General features: G+C 48.5%; 6 protein-coding genes across 6 annotated transcripts; 4 read left to right on the top strand and 2 right to left on the bottom strand.

Annotated features, from left to right (window-relative positions):
- Positions 1 to 698: 698 nt before the first annotated feature.
- On the top strand, positions 699 to 2825 carry M438DRAFT_380121 (uncharacterized protein; the record flags this gene model as incomplete). The annotated part of the gene is made up of 6 exons (XM_029908879.1): positions 699 to 844; positions 895 to 1225; positions 1277 to 1475; positions 1527 to 1835; positions 1890 to 2662; positions 2703 to 2825. The coding sequence occupies 6 exons, from the start codon at positions 699 to 701 to the stop codon at positions 2823 to 2825; spliced, it is 1881 nt and encodes a 626-aa protein (XP_029766108.1).
- A 230-nt stretch (positions 2826 to 3055) lies between these two features.
- Positions 3056 to 4615, top strand: M438DRAFT_341639 (uncharacterized protein). Its single transcript, XM_029904547.1, has one exon. The coding sequence runs from the start codon at positions 3501 to 3503 to the stop codon at positions 4560 to 4562; it is 1062 nt and encodes a 353-aa protein (XP_029766107.1). The 5' UTR covers positions 3056 to 3500; the 3' UTR covers positions 4563 to 4615.
- A 34-nt stretch (positions 4616 to 4649) lies between these two features.
- On the bottom strand, positions 4650 to 7689 carry M438DRAFT_309770 (glycoside hydrolase; the record flags this gene model as incomplete). The annotated part of the gene is made up of 4 exons (XM_029902393.1): positions 4650 to 6398; positions 6453 to 6561; positions 6616 to 7368; positions 7421 to 7689. The coding sequence occupies 4 exons, from the start codon at positions 7687 to 7689 to the stop codon at positions 4806 to 4808; spliced, it is 2724 nt and encodes a 907-aa protein (XP_029766106.1). The 3' UTR covers positions 4650 to 4805.
- A 902-nt stretch (positions 7690 to 8591) lies between these two features.
- M438DRAFT_380110 (uncharacterized protein) lies at positions 8592 to 9795 on the bottom strand (the record flags this gene model as incomplete). The annotated part of the gene is made up of 5 exons (XM_029908878.1): positions 8592 to 8819; positions 8860 to 8909; positions 8948 to 9031; positions 9061 to 9608; positions 9723 to 9795. 5 exons carry the CDS (start codon positions 9793 to 9795, stop codon positions 8708 to 8710), a joined length of 867 nt encoding a protein of 288 aa, XP_029766105.1. The 3' UTR covers positions 8592 to 8707.
- A 1595-nt stretch (positions 9796 to 11390) lies between these two features.
- On the top strand, positions 11391 to 13283 carry M438DRAFT_263855 (uncharacterized protein; the record flags this gene model as incomplete). Its single annotated transcript, XM_029899913.1, has 1 exon — positions 11391 to 13283. The coding sequence occupies one exon, from the start codon at positions 11391 to 11393 to the stop codon at positions 13281 to 13283; it is 1893 nt and encodes a 630-aa protein (XP_029766104.1).
- A 1639-nt stretch (positions 13284 to 14922) lies between these two features.
- On the top strand, positions 14923 to 15807 carry M438DRAFT_330882 (uncharacterized protein; the record flags this gene model as incomplete). The annotated part of the gene is made up of 1 exon (XM_029903359.1): positions 14923 to 15807. One exon carries the CDS (start codon positions 14923 to 14925, stop codon positions 15805 to 15807), a length of 885 nt encoding a protein of 294 aa, XP_029766103.1.
- Between the last annotated feature and the right edge of the window lie 358 nt (positions 15808 to 16165).

Here is a 16165-nt window from a genome sequence, read left to right as displayed (position 1 = left end):
AGATAAAGGTGAGCCGAAACAAGCTGCAACTCAAGCTGCGTGTATGTATTGATGAATCGTGGCTACTCGCAAAAGGCGGAGGCTGCTATCTATGTCGAATCACCAGGAAGTTAGGGCAAGATTCACGAACATCGACCATTAAGACTACTCCACGTTTTGTACAGACGCCTCGACTCAATCCGTTAATCTGCAACAACCTTCAGCCTTACTCTTAGTTCTAAAATGATCTTGCAAGTCGGTATACTCGAGCACGAAGCGTGAGTGCAGCTTTGCTATAAGCCTCACAGAGAACTTCCACCAGTTGAACTTGCAGCAATATGTAGTCAGCGAGACTTGAATATACGCACTTAAATCTTGGCCTTACTCTTGGCTCGACAATGATTCTGTAGGATGATATACTCAAGCACGAGGCGTGGATGCAGCCTTGCTAAAAGCCTCTTCGAGAACTTCCACCAATTGGAGCTGCAGCGACATATAGTCAGCCAGACGTGCGTATGAAGGCCGGACACGTGTGATCACAGTGATCTGACCATTTACCCTTAGTAGTTGTTCAAGCTTATTCAGTCTCAAGCAGATACGTTGAGGTAATCTTGAGAACGACCTTGGACAGGATATGGCCTCGTCGCTCCGCTACACTCATCTACATCCCGGTCCTGTTTTTCACTTCTAATTGCCATCCGAAACGAATTCTATCGAACATGTCCAATACACTATTCGACGATGAGCGTCAAAAGCGGCTTGACAAACGGGACGCAGCTGATTTTATCATGCAACGAGGCATGAGTAACGGCCTTGTCTACGATGAGCAACGTGCTGAATTCACTACATCCAGCTTGCGCCACAAGTATGTTCTTGACAATATCGTTCGGTGTCAACTGGTAATGACCTCCAAAGTTACGCGACACAGCTTTCGAACGCTCTCAGCTGTTACTATAATTCAGATCCCTCGAACCAACTCGTTAAGTTCTCCCGATCCGCCAGCTTGGATGAGGTCTCAAAGATTGCAAAGAAAGTAGAGGCATCCAGTGACAAAAAAAAGCTCACCTGGCAAGATGTGATCGATACTGCGAAGGGAGCTGAAGCAGCCTACAATCGGAAGGGTTTTGTCAGGAAATTCGGTCGTTCTATGGGAGATATGGGACCTGCCGTTGTTGATAAACTGGACCAAGCACCTGAAGATATGTACATCGGCGTCGTTTGCCGTGGACTCAAACTCATCTTTGGTGTGCGTTGTTGAGAGTGCGTCTTTCACCTGTCAAAGCTAAGCATGTTTCAGGTGGCCATACAACTGGCGTCGAAAAGACAGAAGATCTTCGAAGCTTTCGAGGGCATACCCGACCAAATCAAAGTTGTGCAGGGCAACGATAGATTCTTCTCTTGCGATCTCGATTATCGTACTTTGAGACATGACTTTGATGTGTGCTTGTTGACAGCAATTGGCAGGTCCATCGAGTGGCTGGTCAAGCCAACAATATGTAAGGTTTGACAAATTTTGGATACTGACACCCGGTGCTAATAACGATTAGGGAAGACCATCGAAGCAGTGATCAAGGGGCCCCTTACAGCGAAATCCGTAGAAGAATCTATGGACGCTCTACAAGACAAGTCCAACAAATTGACCGCTCGCATAGTTCTCCTCGATAGGACAAAGCTGCACTTCATTGGGAATCTGGCTAGCTCGACTGATCGCAAGATTAATGAAATGTTGGCTCTGCTCACACAGCAAAACAGAGTCCAGTCTCAGGAACAGGCGCGTGAAGAGAAAAAGAAGCTACTGAAAGTTTTTGGGTGCAACGCATTCCTCTCGCTCTTTGAAACAGCCAGAAAAGCACGCAGTAAGCTACATTTAGTCAAACCCATCTGAGTAATATGGCGCTAATGTGACTCAGGCCAGCACATTTTACCTGCCGTACATCATCAGGTGGCAAAGAAGCCAAAGCTAGAGATTGTTCCAAAGATTCTGCATCAAGCCGAGCTCACAAGCTTTATGGCCATACCCGACGGCATGTTCTCGGACACAACCAGGATCATTCAGAGCAGCGCTCGGTTTGACATTGAGGAGATGAAGATCGCCTACGCCATAGCGAAAAGTACAGATTTTCTTGAGTGGTCGAACGCGACCCGGGGAATACTGTTCTTGAACGGCTCCGGTAAGATTACTGCGGCTCGGGAGTCTTCCACTTCGGCACTGTTTGCTTCTTTAGTGATTGGTACCATCGATGATCCTACCGTAACTGTACTCTATTTCTTCTGCGGTTTGCACTGCAATTTTGGTGGAGTCGTTTCTGGTCCAAAAGGCTTGATGCGGAGTTTGATAGCGCAATTGTCGGTCAAACAAAACTTCGACCTGAACTTCATTGATGATCAACTGAAGCGAGAGGAAGTTCGAGATCACGACATACACAGGCTCTGCGAGACCTTCTCGGCGATGGCCTTTCAACTGCCCGCCGACCACGAGGTCTGCTGTCTCATCGAAGGCATCTCCTGGCTCGAAACACCAAGTTGGCGAGAAGATCTTACTGCAACGATAGCTTATCTGTGTTATCTGAGTGTGGACCCTCGTTGTCAGGCTCGTTTCAAGCTTCTGGTCTCGTGTCCAGTAAGAAGCTTGATGTTGACGAAAGAGGTGAAGCAGTATGGCGAGGTTGCGAACGTGGTTGAAGTAAGCTCAATTAGAATGACGGAACGTGACATGCCTTCAGAAAGAGAGCTTCGGGAGGGGTCTGTTCGACTACGATGAACTTTATCCCGATGAGGAATTTAAAGTGTGGGAGCACACGATGTTTGGAATTTTTCACAAGAAAGCCAAAGTCACAATTCAGTGATTGCAAGATCGAGTTTATACGTACAGTTGAACCTGACTAGTGGGACTAGGAGACAAAGAAGAGAGTAACGTTCTGGGAATCGGTACACAATCCTATTTGGTACCCCACCACAGTACTAATCTGCCGTTCAGGTGCTTATGTATCCCTGATCTCAGCCTCAACGCGCTGTCAAAATAACCTTACAACTTTGATTTGTTCCTGTCAATTAATAATCACCGCTCCAGTGACCCATTCTTCCTTGATGCCAAGTAGTATACAAATCGACTGTGATGCTGCGCCTGGTATAAGACCCCGCAATTTGTAAATGCCCCGTGGGGGCAACATGTGCGAACTTCCTAATGGAGCAGGATCTGCTACGCGGCAATTCGCAACGCGTGAATGATTCAGGCTGAAAGCCGATCTCCTCGTATGTCGTGCATACTAGCCACTCCAAAGGCAACTTCATCACTAGTAAACAGTGTCATCGGTCTTGCTGTTACTTCAAGCACCAAGACATTTTGACTTGGCTCGGGCTTGTGCAAACGCAGGGAGAAGCGAACATGCTTTGCTATATCGTCATGAGGATAGGTTGCCAGCAAAGGAGGAATTATTGCGACGATCGGTTGATATAAATACCATCAGCCTGTTCCCCTTATCGATGGTATCAGATTCCCCAGTTATAACTTCGCCGACAAGATGATTCTCACGAAAGCCTTCCAAACTCTGTTGGCCTTGACTGCTATCAAATCTAGTATTGCAATGCCTACAAAACGAGATACCAAGGTCGGATACCTATTCACCTCCTTCCCCGTCGACGATGAAGCAATTTACATGCACCTCTCGAACGGCAACGACCCTCTTTCCTACCAAGCTCTTTCCCTAGACGGCACAGCGGAAACACAAGCCATTCTCCGCAGCGACGTCGGAACTAAGGGTGTCAGAGATTCCTTTATCGTGCCTTCCCAAGATGGCAGCAAATTCTGGCTCATCGCAACCGATCTCCTTGCCAACAACTTCACAAACGACTTCAACGAAGCCACCAGATTTGGCTCACGACAACTCGTCATCTGGGAATCCGACGACCTGGCTACATGGGGAGAAGCACGCCTAACACCCAATCTCGTCAATGCAACTGCTGGGAACGCATGGGCTCCTGAAGCATACTGGGAACCCTTGGTTGATGCCTACATTGTCGTCTTCGCCTCTCGTTTCTGGCCCGAATCTGACACCGATCGTTCTGGTCCTCAGCCTCCTAACATCCTTATGTATGTCACCACCACCGACTTCGTCACTTTCTCGGAAGCAAAGACCTATTTCAATCCCGGCTACCCTGTCATCGACGCTACCTTCATCGCCACCCCCGAACAAGGCCCTAATGTTTGGTACCGCTGGGTCAAGACCGAAGTCGACTACACAATCTTCCAACAGCGCTCGGAGAACGGTATTCTCGGCGACTGGGTCAATGTAGGCGGCGCTTCCGACGACGTCCGCGTTACATTTGCTAGCGAGTTCTCCAACAACGAGGGTCCTTTGATCTTCAGAGATAACTTAGATGCCAAGAAGTTCCATCTGTGGATTGATGAGAATGATTTGCAGACATACATTCCGGCCACCGCAAGTACGTTGGATGATATGAGTGCTTGGGTGCCTGATGATAGAAGTGGTTTCCCTAAGGACGTTAAGCATGGAAGGGTGCTGGCTGTTGATCAACAGCAGTATGATGCTATTTTGGCCAAGTACAAGGTCGTTGGTGCATAGAAGTGAACCAAGCTCAAAATACATCAGAGCTGACATAGAAAATTCAATTGAGAACAAAACTTCATTCAATGATTACTTGCTTGAGTTGCGATCCGTGAGTGACTCGGAAGAGGCTCCATCTTATCCTGCTTTGACATGTTCGAAATGGAATGCTATGCCGGCTGCATAGCAACAACTACACCAAATGTGCTACATTATCATACCGGAACGTGTCTTCTGGCCTTCTCAAACTTCACACCACGCTCACACCAGATTAGCACTAGCATTGTAGTGCACAGGAACAGTGTACTCATAAACACCCTGTCGGGTCAATCGATCAACGATAACAGGCTCTCCAACCAACTCAAACTCAGCCTTCAACAACTCATCGTTGTCGATAGCCAACCGATACTTGCCAGGATAAACAGTCAAATCTCCATTCTCATCAGCTCTGGCCAGAGAACCGATTGAAATGTCTAGATTTATGGTTTGAGATTTACCAGGAGCGATACCATGTGCTCGAGCGTAAGAGACAAGCCATTTGTTCGGATAGGGTGCAGGACCTGCGTTGGAAGTTGAGAGGAAGAGAAGGGCCGAGAAGTCGGAAGTGAGATTTCCCGTGTTGGAGACAGTGGTCGAGAGCGTGACGAAAGGTAGAGTGTCCAGAGGTGTGCCCTTTGCACCATGGTGTTGACGCTTGTTGAACAAGTCCCTGATGCGGTAGGATTGTTTGAGAGGCTTGCCACACCATGCGAGGTCGAATGTCGTGTAAGACAGTCCGTAGCCAAAGGGAAGAACAGGCTTGCCGGTGTACCATTTGTACGTGCGACCAGGATAGCTTCCGTTCGGGCGCAAGTCTGGGTTGAAAAAGCTGACTTCATCGACGTAGCTGGCAGCATATTGAGTTGTGGTCAAGCGACCAGCAGGTGCTTGTTTGCCGAGCAAGATATCAACGACTGCGTTGCCACCTTCTTGGCCAGGGTAACCTGCCCATAAGAGAGCGTTAACATTGTCGTTGGCAAGTAGCTCGCTGTCGTCGATTTGACCGCCTCCGAACTGAACGATAGTAAGAGGCTTACTAAGATCGCTGAGCTGTTGCACGAGATCAAGCTGGTTTCCAGGCCAGGTGAGAGACTTGCGGTCCATTGTCTCTCGCTCAATAGTGTCATCTATGCCACCCAAATAGATGATAAGGTCGGCTGATTTTGCGGCTTCCATTGCCTCGGAGAAAAATGTCGTGTTGCTTCCATTGACACCTGTGCCAAACGCATACTGCACACTATCCCAATTGGCTTCTGCTGCTTGTAGAGGAGTAATAATGTATGGTGCTTGGCCAGCATAGATTCCCTGCATCTGACTCGATGCATTGGCATAAGGTCCGATGAGTGCCACCTTTTTGTAGCTTGCCGAAAGGGGCAACAGCCCATCGTTCTTGAGAAGGACCATGCCTTCCCAAGCTGACCGATAGTTGAGAGCTTGAGCGTCTTCAGTAGCAACATCACTCCACGACAGATTAGCATAGCGATTATGACCATCAAAATATCCGACAGTGTGAAGCCCAGTGTACAAGCGGGTCAAAGCTTGGTTCAAACGAGCCTCCGTAGTATAATTGTTGAAGATTGACTCGTTGAGATAGCTGCCGAATGTAAGACCGCAGTCGAGGTCGGTCCCCGCGTTTAAGGCAATGGCAGCGCCTTCAGCAGGTGAATCGGTGAAGTTGTGAATGGTGTGAATGTACTCGACAGCACCGCAGTCACCGACTACGTATTTGTAGGGCTCGTTGAAATTCCAGTTTTCTCGTAGAGTATCCTGTAGGAAGTACTCACTTGCGCAGCTGGGGACGCCATAGGCAGCGTTCTGATGGGACAGGTCAGTTCGGTCTAAGTATAAGTAGTATAGGGCTCCACCTACGTATGAACACATGACAGATCCGACAGCAACATCGCGGACGCAAGATTTGAACGGTGCGTTGAAGTATTCAGCGAGGTCTTGTACGGTTGCACTATAGTTCTCACCATAGCTTTTTGCAAGATCGGTCAGCCGAAATCTCTCAGGATACACACACAAAACCTACCGATTTGTTTCTGCGTAATACAGGTTGAAATGCTTGCATGTAGCGATGATCTGTTTCTCTTCTGGGTGATCGAGGCCTCCTTGAAGTCCGGGAACCAATTGTTTGACATATTGCTGGGTATGGAAAGAATCTTCACTAGGCGTTTCTTGACCTCTACCCCAGCGAGGATCGAGGAATGTGTTTATGTTTGGTGTCCAAAAGTCATATCCACATTGCTCGAAGTTAGCGAAAGCTCGAGTCTCTCTTCCGATGACACTTGCGATTTCACCGATAAGAGGGTCGTCAAAAGCCGAACCAGTCGTGATAGCCATGGGAAAACTGGTTGCATAGCTGAATGCCGATCCGTTAGGACTATTGAACTTAACACCGGGGGCTTGTGCGAGACCATGGAGAGCTTCATTCCACCAGTCGTAGCCTGGTAGACCGAGTCTTCCAACTCCGTCAGCAGCATTGACAGTATTGACGATCTTCTCATCGAGTGTCATCTCTGACAATAATGACCCAATTCTCTCTGAGATGGGGAGTGATGTATCACAGACTGTGTGCTCGCATAATGGGCTTGTGTGGCAGAGAGGCTGACGTTTGACATCACCATCGACCTTTTCGACCGGAAGCGGATTGTTTATCTTGTACAGCTGCAAGAAGAATGCGCCACCGCACTTTTGTGACTTATCCCCGGAGCAAGTATAGGTCGAACAGTTGGCATCCCCGGTTATTGCTCCGCCATCTGGTTGGCCACCGCAGAAGCATTGACTGGAATATGCGTTAGCAGACGGACATTGCTTGACGATAGACTCCAACGTACGTCCCGGCTTCAACACCAGCCCACGGGTAGCCAGATCGTCCGCAGTAATCGGCACAATGCTGTGGAGTGTTTGTGTCGCGGAAGATAACTTTACGTTCTCTGCCGAGAATGCGACCATAGTAGCCATCCTGACGGCATTCCACATATTTAAGATCTGCGGTATAATCAACTGCTGGTGGGCACGTGGAGTTAGAGGCACTGATGACTGAAGCGATTAGTGGAAGCACCACAAGGCCAACGCTGGCAAAGGTACTACCGAAGAACTTCATCTCAGGCTCAAAGTCGACGAATGGATCAAATAGCGCGAGCTGTCTCCAGCGGCCCTTTATAGAGCCCAACAACGAAGAATCTGTTCCTAAGCAATACAGCACTACGCAGCCGACTAAATCATCTTGCATGCGCAAATAATAGATTCTCACACTTGTCTTGAGGCTGACCTACCGTTCTTGGACGACCATCAGATCTTTTTCTACAGACCTTGTAGAAATCGATGTCATACATGCAACCCCCGCAGGGTCAATAGCTGGGAAGGAGCCCAAGTCAAGCTCTTGCCGAAACAAAAGGTGATGTCGAGCTTGGGTGTGTATTTTGGCTGAATGTCTCCGTCCACGATGTTGGCGATCCTTGCGGGGGGGCGGTTATGCATGAGGGGTACAGACTGGTATGCTATGAACTCATATCCATAAGAGGGATGGTTGATGGTGTTCTTGATCAATGTTTGCAGCAGAAGGAAGTCGCAAAGCAACGAACATGCTGTTTCAAACAGAATGTGCGTTAGTAACAGCTCAAGCTGCTTGTCTCACCCGAACTCCGCCGAGTCCCCGCCGGGGAAGTTGCTAAAGAACGGCAGATCAGAAAGGCACAAGGCAGACACACTTGCAAGTTGAGGTTCACAGGTTCACAAACACTTGTTACTAGTAATAGTTAAATATTGGAATGACATCACATTGATCACCACGGAAAGACACCGAGAAAGGTTTCAATAAGAAATACTTCGTATTGTTGTTATTCATGTAAGCGGATACCAGTGCTCAAAGAATGCGAATCGTTCGCAAGAGCCAGACGTGAAAGCGAGTCGATCGAGGAAGGAAAGCAACCCAAAAACGCCCCGTGATATCCTACCAGCCCAAAAAACGCCGAAAGGATCGAGTCCTCTTTTTTTACTGTGTTTGGTTGGTTTTCCAAATGTTTTTTGTGGTTTTGAGTAACATGTTTTTGAAGGAAAAGCGTAGTAAAAAATCAGAAGTAGCGTGAAAAAGGGGAGCTGGTTACCAAGAGCTGAAAAAACTACTTCTCTTGTGTAGTGGTGCTCTCTCCTATAACAAATGACCCTAGAAGGTTGTCTGAGAGGTGATAAGCAAAGGGAAGCAGAAAAAGCCTCAGTAGTGGGTCCGATGACCTGAAGGAAGTTAGCAGCAAGATGTTTAGAGTTGACTTACCTCGAGTGGAGAGACGGAAGAGACACAGCTTCACTGCTCGAGACGCAGACCTGTGCTCAGTCAGAGAAGCAGACAAGAAGTTGCTTACCCTCAGTTGCCCGGAGCCTGATTGTCTTGTCCGTGGACTTTGTCGAAGTGCTCCTGACGTCTTGCGACTGTAGAGAACGAAGATCTACAAGACGGGCATTTGTGGGGACGTACGCGACCAGTGTTCTGGCTGCCAGCATCAGAAGGGGCGGGCGACAGAAGGCGACCAGTATCCTGGCTGCCAGCATCAGAAGGAGCAGGAAGCGACAGCCAAGCAGGCATTGTGTTGTTAGAGACCCTGTAGAAGCCTCTGAGAAGGTCGTCCACCGTTCCATGAGCGGTGATTGCCGGGCCGAGCAATTGTCTTCTCTCCAGGATGATGTGACTTCTGCATTCTTCGTCAGACATCAGATCAAGGGGTATACCATTACAGTATCTGAAGAAAGGAACGTGAGCCTCCGAAATGTAGAACTCCGCCCATTCATTGTTGGCAGCATGTTCGTTGACATTGCTTTCTTCGAAGCGAGCGAAGGTCAGTTGAAGTTGGCCATGACGATCAGGCGAATAGGCTCTCCAGATGTAGTAGTTGTTAGGCAGACGACGGATACCTTCAGCAATCTCAAGCTGGAGACGGATGAGAAAGACTGCAGGGTCACCGGCACCATCGTAGAAGAATCTGTGCATAGCATCGATAGCTGCGTCGTAGTAAGATTGACTCACACCTAAGCAGAAACGCAGAACCTTTTTGATCAGGTCGCAAGCACTTGCGTGGACAGTCACCAAGGCCGAGCCAAAGAAGTTGTTGCAAGGACGCAAGACCAGAGTCCATGGCTTACCGTCGTCGTAGCGTGCAAGGCGTCGGGCATCCTCAGCAGATAAATGCGGCTCTTTGAACATCGACCTCGACATCTTGGAAGATTCTGTTTCTTGTTAGCAAACTTGGGGATTGGAGTGGGTACTTACCGCAAGGTAGTCGGAGTGTTGTGTGTTGAGGGTGAAGAAGAAAAGATGGGAGTTGAAGGTAGATGAAGGTGGTTATGAAGTTTTTCGAAAGCAGGTTGTCTGAGCATCTCTGCCTACTGGCAAAGCAATAGTAACAAAGAATTCTAATGGGGAGACAAAGAACAATCATACAGCATGATTGAACTAGACAAAGGCTCGTACCGAACAACGCATAGAGACAAGGAATGGCACAGAGCGCTGTTGTAGAAAACAAAGAATTGGGACTTCTAGTCAAGGGAACGAGTGATTGACGTGTATAACAAAGGAGACGACACAATCGGATTGTTTGAGACGAAGAGACACAGATACGGACACGACAACGATGGGCTGCTGTCGGACTAAGAAACTCCGGCGTTGATGGATTAGCCCACTCGAACATCAAGTGGGGTCAGAGTGACGAAGAAATTCTGGAAGAGCACGTTGGCTTACAATTCGTTGTTTCCCAACGCATAATTGTCGGATTCCCGCTGATTGAACACTCCATAGTATTAGAGCTTCATCGAAATCGTAACGCAGCAACAACATCTCAGAAACCCGCTTGTCGGCAGGGCGAAAGTTGTGCTGGAGCGTGTGCTTTGGCGGGGCGGGTGATTGAACATGCAGTCCTCGAAGTTTGGTTTCCGGCGTCCTTTCAACGGTCGCGATTGATTCTCTCATCCCAGTAGAGTGCAGTTCTTCTGGATAACTAGTCGGTATATCCAGACCAAGGTCTATCCTTGTTGGTGTTTGAGGCCCCTGTACGACGAGAGCATCCAGACGTGTGCAATGTTGTCAATCAAAATATGTGTCGTGACCATATCTGAAAGTCAATACTGATCGTCCGGCTCGTGATGTGTGATAGCTATGGCATACGATATACTTGACCAACATGAACAGGAATAGCGGAGAATGTTAGTCGTATATGCCTCACTGGTGTTGCCATCTCTCGCTGAATAAAGACATCGGAAGGCTTCTTCAATGGTATGGATCACTGAGTTCGTACAGTCGGCGATGGGGCGAGAGCCCATACTTGTAAGTCGAGTAAAGTGATGGGGTAATTATGACTGTTGGTAGAGTGTAGACACAGAGCATCAAAGCTGACGGAAAGGGATGGATCTGATCTTGAAGGTGACTCACATTGTCCGGTCACCGCACTGTACGTCTACGACCTGCCATCACTGATGAAATTCTTCTCTACTCGCAGCGTGAAGCGTGATTACACCTAGTGTTGTCTCCGAAGTGGTCGCTCGATTAGTTTGTGAAAAACAAAAGTGTTGTTCTGATAGTCAGTCGTCTGCAAAGTTGCCCGATGAGGGGACACGGTGCGCCATTTCTGGCAAACCCACACGAGGTCTCGGCCCGGGATCACGAAACGCGTTGTTGCCAACAGAGGCAACGCAACTCGCGATACTATGAGGAGATTTCCTTGATGCTTCGTCGCTGAGTGACAGGGCTCAAAATGCCACCTGCTGCTGTCTGCGTGTTAATGCGACATGGCCAACATTGCAGACTCATGGCCGGTGATGTCAGAACAAGCCGCGGACGACGGAATAACGCATGACAGCTGGAGTGTCAGTAACGAGATACATCATGGGGCAAAGTCCTTGGAGTCAGAGTCAGAGGCAGAGCCAATCTGTAGGAGGAGATCAGTTTCGCGCCCTCGCCTACCTTTCCTAGGTACATACGCAATCTCTTCGGTTCCTCATCCGCATCTTTTCCGTCCCCTTTCGACGACTCAATCTCCACGACTTGAACCTTTCGTGCCTTTCGAAGACACTCTACTTGACGGATTCGACATCGAAGCTCTGGACTTAAATTTGTTCTATTCAATCGACGGTTCCACGGATTACCAGGATGATGTTTTTCTTGATGTGATCACCTCAATTCCAGAGTCACAAATTGTTGAATCACAATCGCAACCAAATGTTCCGGACGAAGCCGAAGTCCTAGTCTCGGAGGCTCCTGATGAACTAGAGATCCGGTCATCTCGATCTGTTGCTCATTCTTCGCTCACACAACATGATATTAGTGTTGACTGGACCTCTATCTACAAGGGCTATTGGGGCAACAACTGCTTATCGGCATTGCATCCCGTCTTCCACAAGATCACAGATCTCATATCACAAGTCCCGGTGCTCGAGGACGCCATTGTTGCTTTGGCGGCTTGTAATCTCAGCCGTTCTTCGCCAAAGCCGAAATCTCCTGGAGTTGCCGGCAATGTATCATATCAACCTCATCCAGAGCATTGGGCTTCGAGTCAGCAACACTATCGCTCGGCCTTGACGGCAACTCGACACATGACCGAAGCAGTGACTCAGGGTATGGATCCACAAATTACCATGACTATACTAGTGTTGTTTTCGTGCTTGGAATCATCCATAGGCAATTTTCTGCGATTTCACAATCATTCCAGAGGTATAGCAAATCTTATACGGAGACTCTCGACCGGCCTCGATCCCACATCATCCATGACGGATATTCTAGCTGCATGGATGCAAACAAGATACCACAGCTGGTGGATTCGACTGTACTTCAGCACATTCACTTTCCAGCTAGAGCAGTCTTCGCTATCGGCTCCGGAATCCCTGGAAGACAATATAGAATCAAACAGCGTGCGGAGGGCAATGATATTATCTATCCTCTGCGAGTCTCACCGTCTTCACCAAAAGATGTTACTCGGCACATTTCTTCTTGCCTCGGATCAAACGACCATCAACCTTGATAGTACAGACCAGCGGTATAAAGCCGGCATGTATCGAGAGTTACTAACACTTCAAGCCGAGAAATTGATCATTTGGGAACAAAACCTACCACTCGCAGACTTGCCAGCGAGTCTAGAAGGCGAAGTACAGTACCTTTTCCCTGAAGGCTTACTCGTAACTCCGTTACAGTTCTCGTCGCACAATGCTGCGATGAACTATGCCTATTTTATTTCAGCTCGGCTCATGCAAGATGCGCCAATAGATCTGAGCGGCGAGCACATCACAGATTCCGACCATTGGGTTTTCTTATTACTCAGGATCACGGCTGGCATCGACCGGCAGACTTGCCTCCGTGACAACACTTATACTATCGGATTGTCGAGTTTGCTATTAGCGGCTCTGTTGCACACTTGCAGTCTAGACATTGGTATTTGGATCGAGGACTGGCTGCAAGGCTTTCAGAAAAACGCTCAAAATCCTGCCCTTGAGGAGGGCAGCTTTCCGCTGGCACAAATCACCACTGTCGTTTCGGTCATCAACCAACAGAGACGCCTCGGTCGAAACGTATTTGCCGTCTCTCAAGCTGAAGACGATGGAGGTGGTAATGGTAAAGTTGATTCTTATGACAGCCAAGATATCAAGGTTGTATGGTTGCATGGCAGGGAAAGAGCGACTGGTGCGCGTTTTCAAGAGCCTGTCCGCTTCGGAGCATGAGATTACAAGACGAAAGGCGCCATCACGCCCTTCAAGACCGATTCGGTCTTAATCTCCTCACAGGGACAACACGCTGTGACGTTTGGCAAGACAATGTATCGCCATGTGCTACTGATACCAAGTGCTGCTCGATTCGCGCTGTGCCACGCGGTGTTGTGCCATAGCTCCTACAAAGCTTATTAATACAAGGCCAGTTGTCTGCATCGGTCGTCCTAAGACGCCTTTCCGTCTGCCACTAATTTCCTCTACCTCCCTTGTATCTCGAACTAGATCGCTATCGCCAAGAGTCAAGTCGTTATTGCTCTCGAGATGTCAATTAGGTCGCGTCATCGAGAAGAGGTTGCCCACGCCATTAGTGAGCACATCGTGTTGCTTGAGGAAGATGAAGAATATCTTGAGGAGGCCTCTTCGGACACTGACACAGTACTTGCTGACGACTCAACATCGGGAACACTCACGCCTACTTCGGTCAGTTGAAGCTTCAGCTAAAACAGTTGAGACACTGCTGACTATGATGCCTCTTCCAGACTATCGCAGCAGAGAACGATGAGGCTACCTGCTCTATCGTGATCAAAATTCACATCTTGTCAACCTCCTCCTCTAGACTCCACGTCAAGATAAACCGCTGGAGTACATTTGAGAAGCTCCTACGCCATCTCCAAGTTCCCGACCAATTTCTAAGACGCCTGGAACTCACACACGAAGGAAGAAAAATTGACATCTTCGAAAGCGACACGCCTGCCTCAGTACACAATCCTTCCATTAGACACTCCAAATCATACCGCTAATAGCACTCACACAGCTCAATCTTCAAGATGGAGCAGAACTGCGATGCTTCAAAAATTCCTATCACGAAGTCCACGACCTGACATGTTTCTCTCCTGCTCACCAACGAACGAGGATTACGCCCGCGATCAAGATAAGAGTCGAAGTCATGCAAAGCTCAGTGACCATCAAAGATACACGCCACGTAAAGCTGTATCCCGATATTCCTTTCAAACACCTCATCAATCTTGTGCAAGAGAGCGAAACTTCCATCCGCAGGCTGGAAGAAAAAGATACAGGAAGAGATATCTTTGCCAGTGACACGGCTGATTCGGTAAGCTTTATTGCCAGTCTAAATTGCCTAGTAGGTACGATGCTGACGAACACTGTTTAGCTTGGTCTAAAAGATGGTGCTGTGATACTGTGTCGCGAGGGCTGGTATGGGCATGCGCTTTTGGACATGACGGTCTGATTTGAGAAGAAAGAGTCTGATGAACAAGTGGTTCATTGCTTCGATGGCGGTGTAATCGATCATGTAGAAGCTACTATCATGACCGATAGGCCACTAGATTGCCAAATCTTTCATAACACGAATAGCCTTCGTTGTGTTCCCATAGCGAGTCATGATTGCTGGACAGCAAACACTACCTCCCTGGCAGAAATGACAGCACGTGCTGACATGTATAAGAAGCAGTCACGATCCGCAGGACCTGGCAATCACGAACGACTTCCCACAAGTTTTATACTGCAACATGTGCTGGCAGACAACGCCCCGGTCTGCCAGCATGTTCTCTGTACCGTTCATCGATGTATATAATCCCTCCCACGGCAGTTCCCCTGCCACAACAGCATCAGCCAGAAACTTCTTCCAAACATGTCTTCCAGACTTCTGCCCAACGGGAGACGCGAACATGTCCCCAGATCCGCAGTCCCTGTTCCCCCCAGCGAGGGCGAGCGACCCTCAGCCACACCCTCAGACTCTGGAGGCAACAAGAATTATAAGCCACCAGTCCGTGGGTTCTTCAGCGACGATAGCAAAACACACACATCAGGCTCAAGCTCTCAAGTCAGGAAACAATACATCGGTCTACCTAACGAATATGCACGACCAGCATACTCAGTCGGCTCGGATACCGGCACAGATTCCAGTTCGCAAAAAGGCTTCAATGGTACAAAGACCAGGGAAGCGGCCTGGCTTACCTCGCAAAAGCGTGCCATACAAAACCTAGGCGAACATCTCAAAGAAGCTACTGGATACATCACAGCGCTTGTCAAGATCTTAGATGCGGTGGAGGATATTCGTAGGGGACACAAGAAGGAGTTTGAATTTCCTGATGATCTTTCAACGTTCTACAAGACTTGCTTGCCTGTTCGGGGGCCATTTGATCATGCGGGAGCGCTGGCTGTGACGCTGGCGGATAAAGTGTTGGAGTATGCGGATGGTGTCAGTGTGGCCTTGAGTGCTGTGCAGAAGCTGAAGTATAATGGAAAAGCCAGGGAGAGCAGTGAAACCGCTGGAAGAAACGCAGAAGAGTGTTTGATATCACAGGTGCCGTCATTGTTGAGGGCGGCAGAGGTCCTTCATGGTTTATATAAGATTATGGAAAGATGCAAGTTCGAGGGAGACAGTGAGGTCCCTCGGTTCGGGACTCGAGATAATGTGGAGAGGCTGAAGAGGCGTGAGCAAGAGTTGTTGAGACTCAAGAACGGTATGACTGGTTGGGTCAGAGAGTTGCAGAATTTGGATGTTGATTTTTGACGCAAGTTATGGGGGTTGGTAATGGACAAATGATGAGCCTCGAGAGAAGGAATGTTATTTGATCAGGGACGCCATTGAGCGAATGCGCTTGAATGATTAGATGTCGTCAGACAGTCTTGGTCAGTATACCCACCATAGGTAGAATCTCATCCACATGTTGAATCGAGAACTATTCATGTCCATGCTGAGATTTTGCAAGAATCGATCTCTTTCGTTCTTTTTTTCTGCTGTGGATAAAGACGTTCAACGCTACAGCGTAGTGGTAGCGAGAACAGCCGAGTTATTTATGCCGAGGCCGCGGGAAACAAACACCCTCACCGACAAACAAGCAGACTGGTATATCCTTCACCGACTGTGT

This window comes from Aureobasidium pullulans, assembly GCF_000721785.1.
Source record: "Aureobasidium pullulans EXF-150 unplaced genomic scaffold scaffold_1, whole genome shotgun sequence".
Classification (NCBI taxonomy): Eukaryota; Fungi; Ascomycota; class Dothideomycetes; order Dothideales; family Saccotheciaceae; genus Aureobasidium; species Aureobasidium pullulans.
Note: the sequence above shows the minus strand (reverse complement) of the source record. Positions and strands in the feature narration are given on the sequence as shown.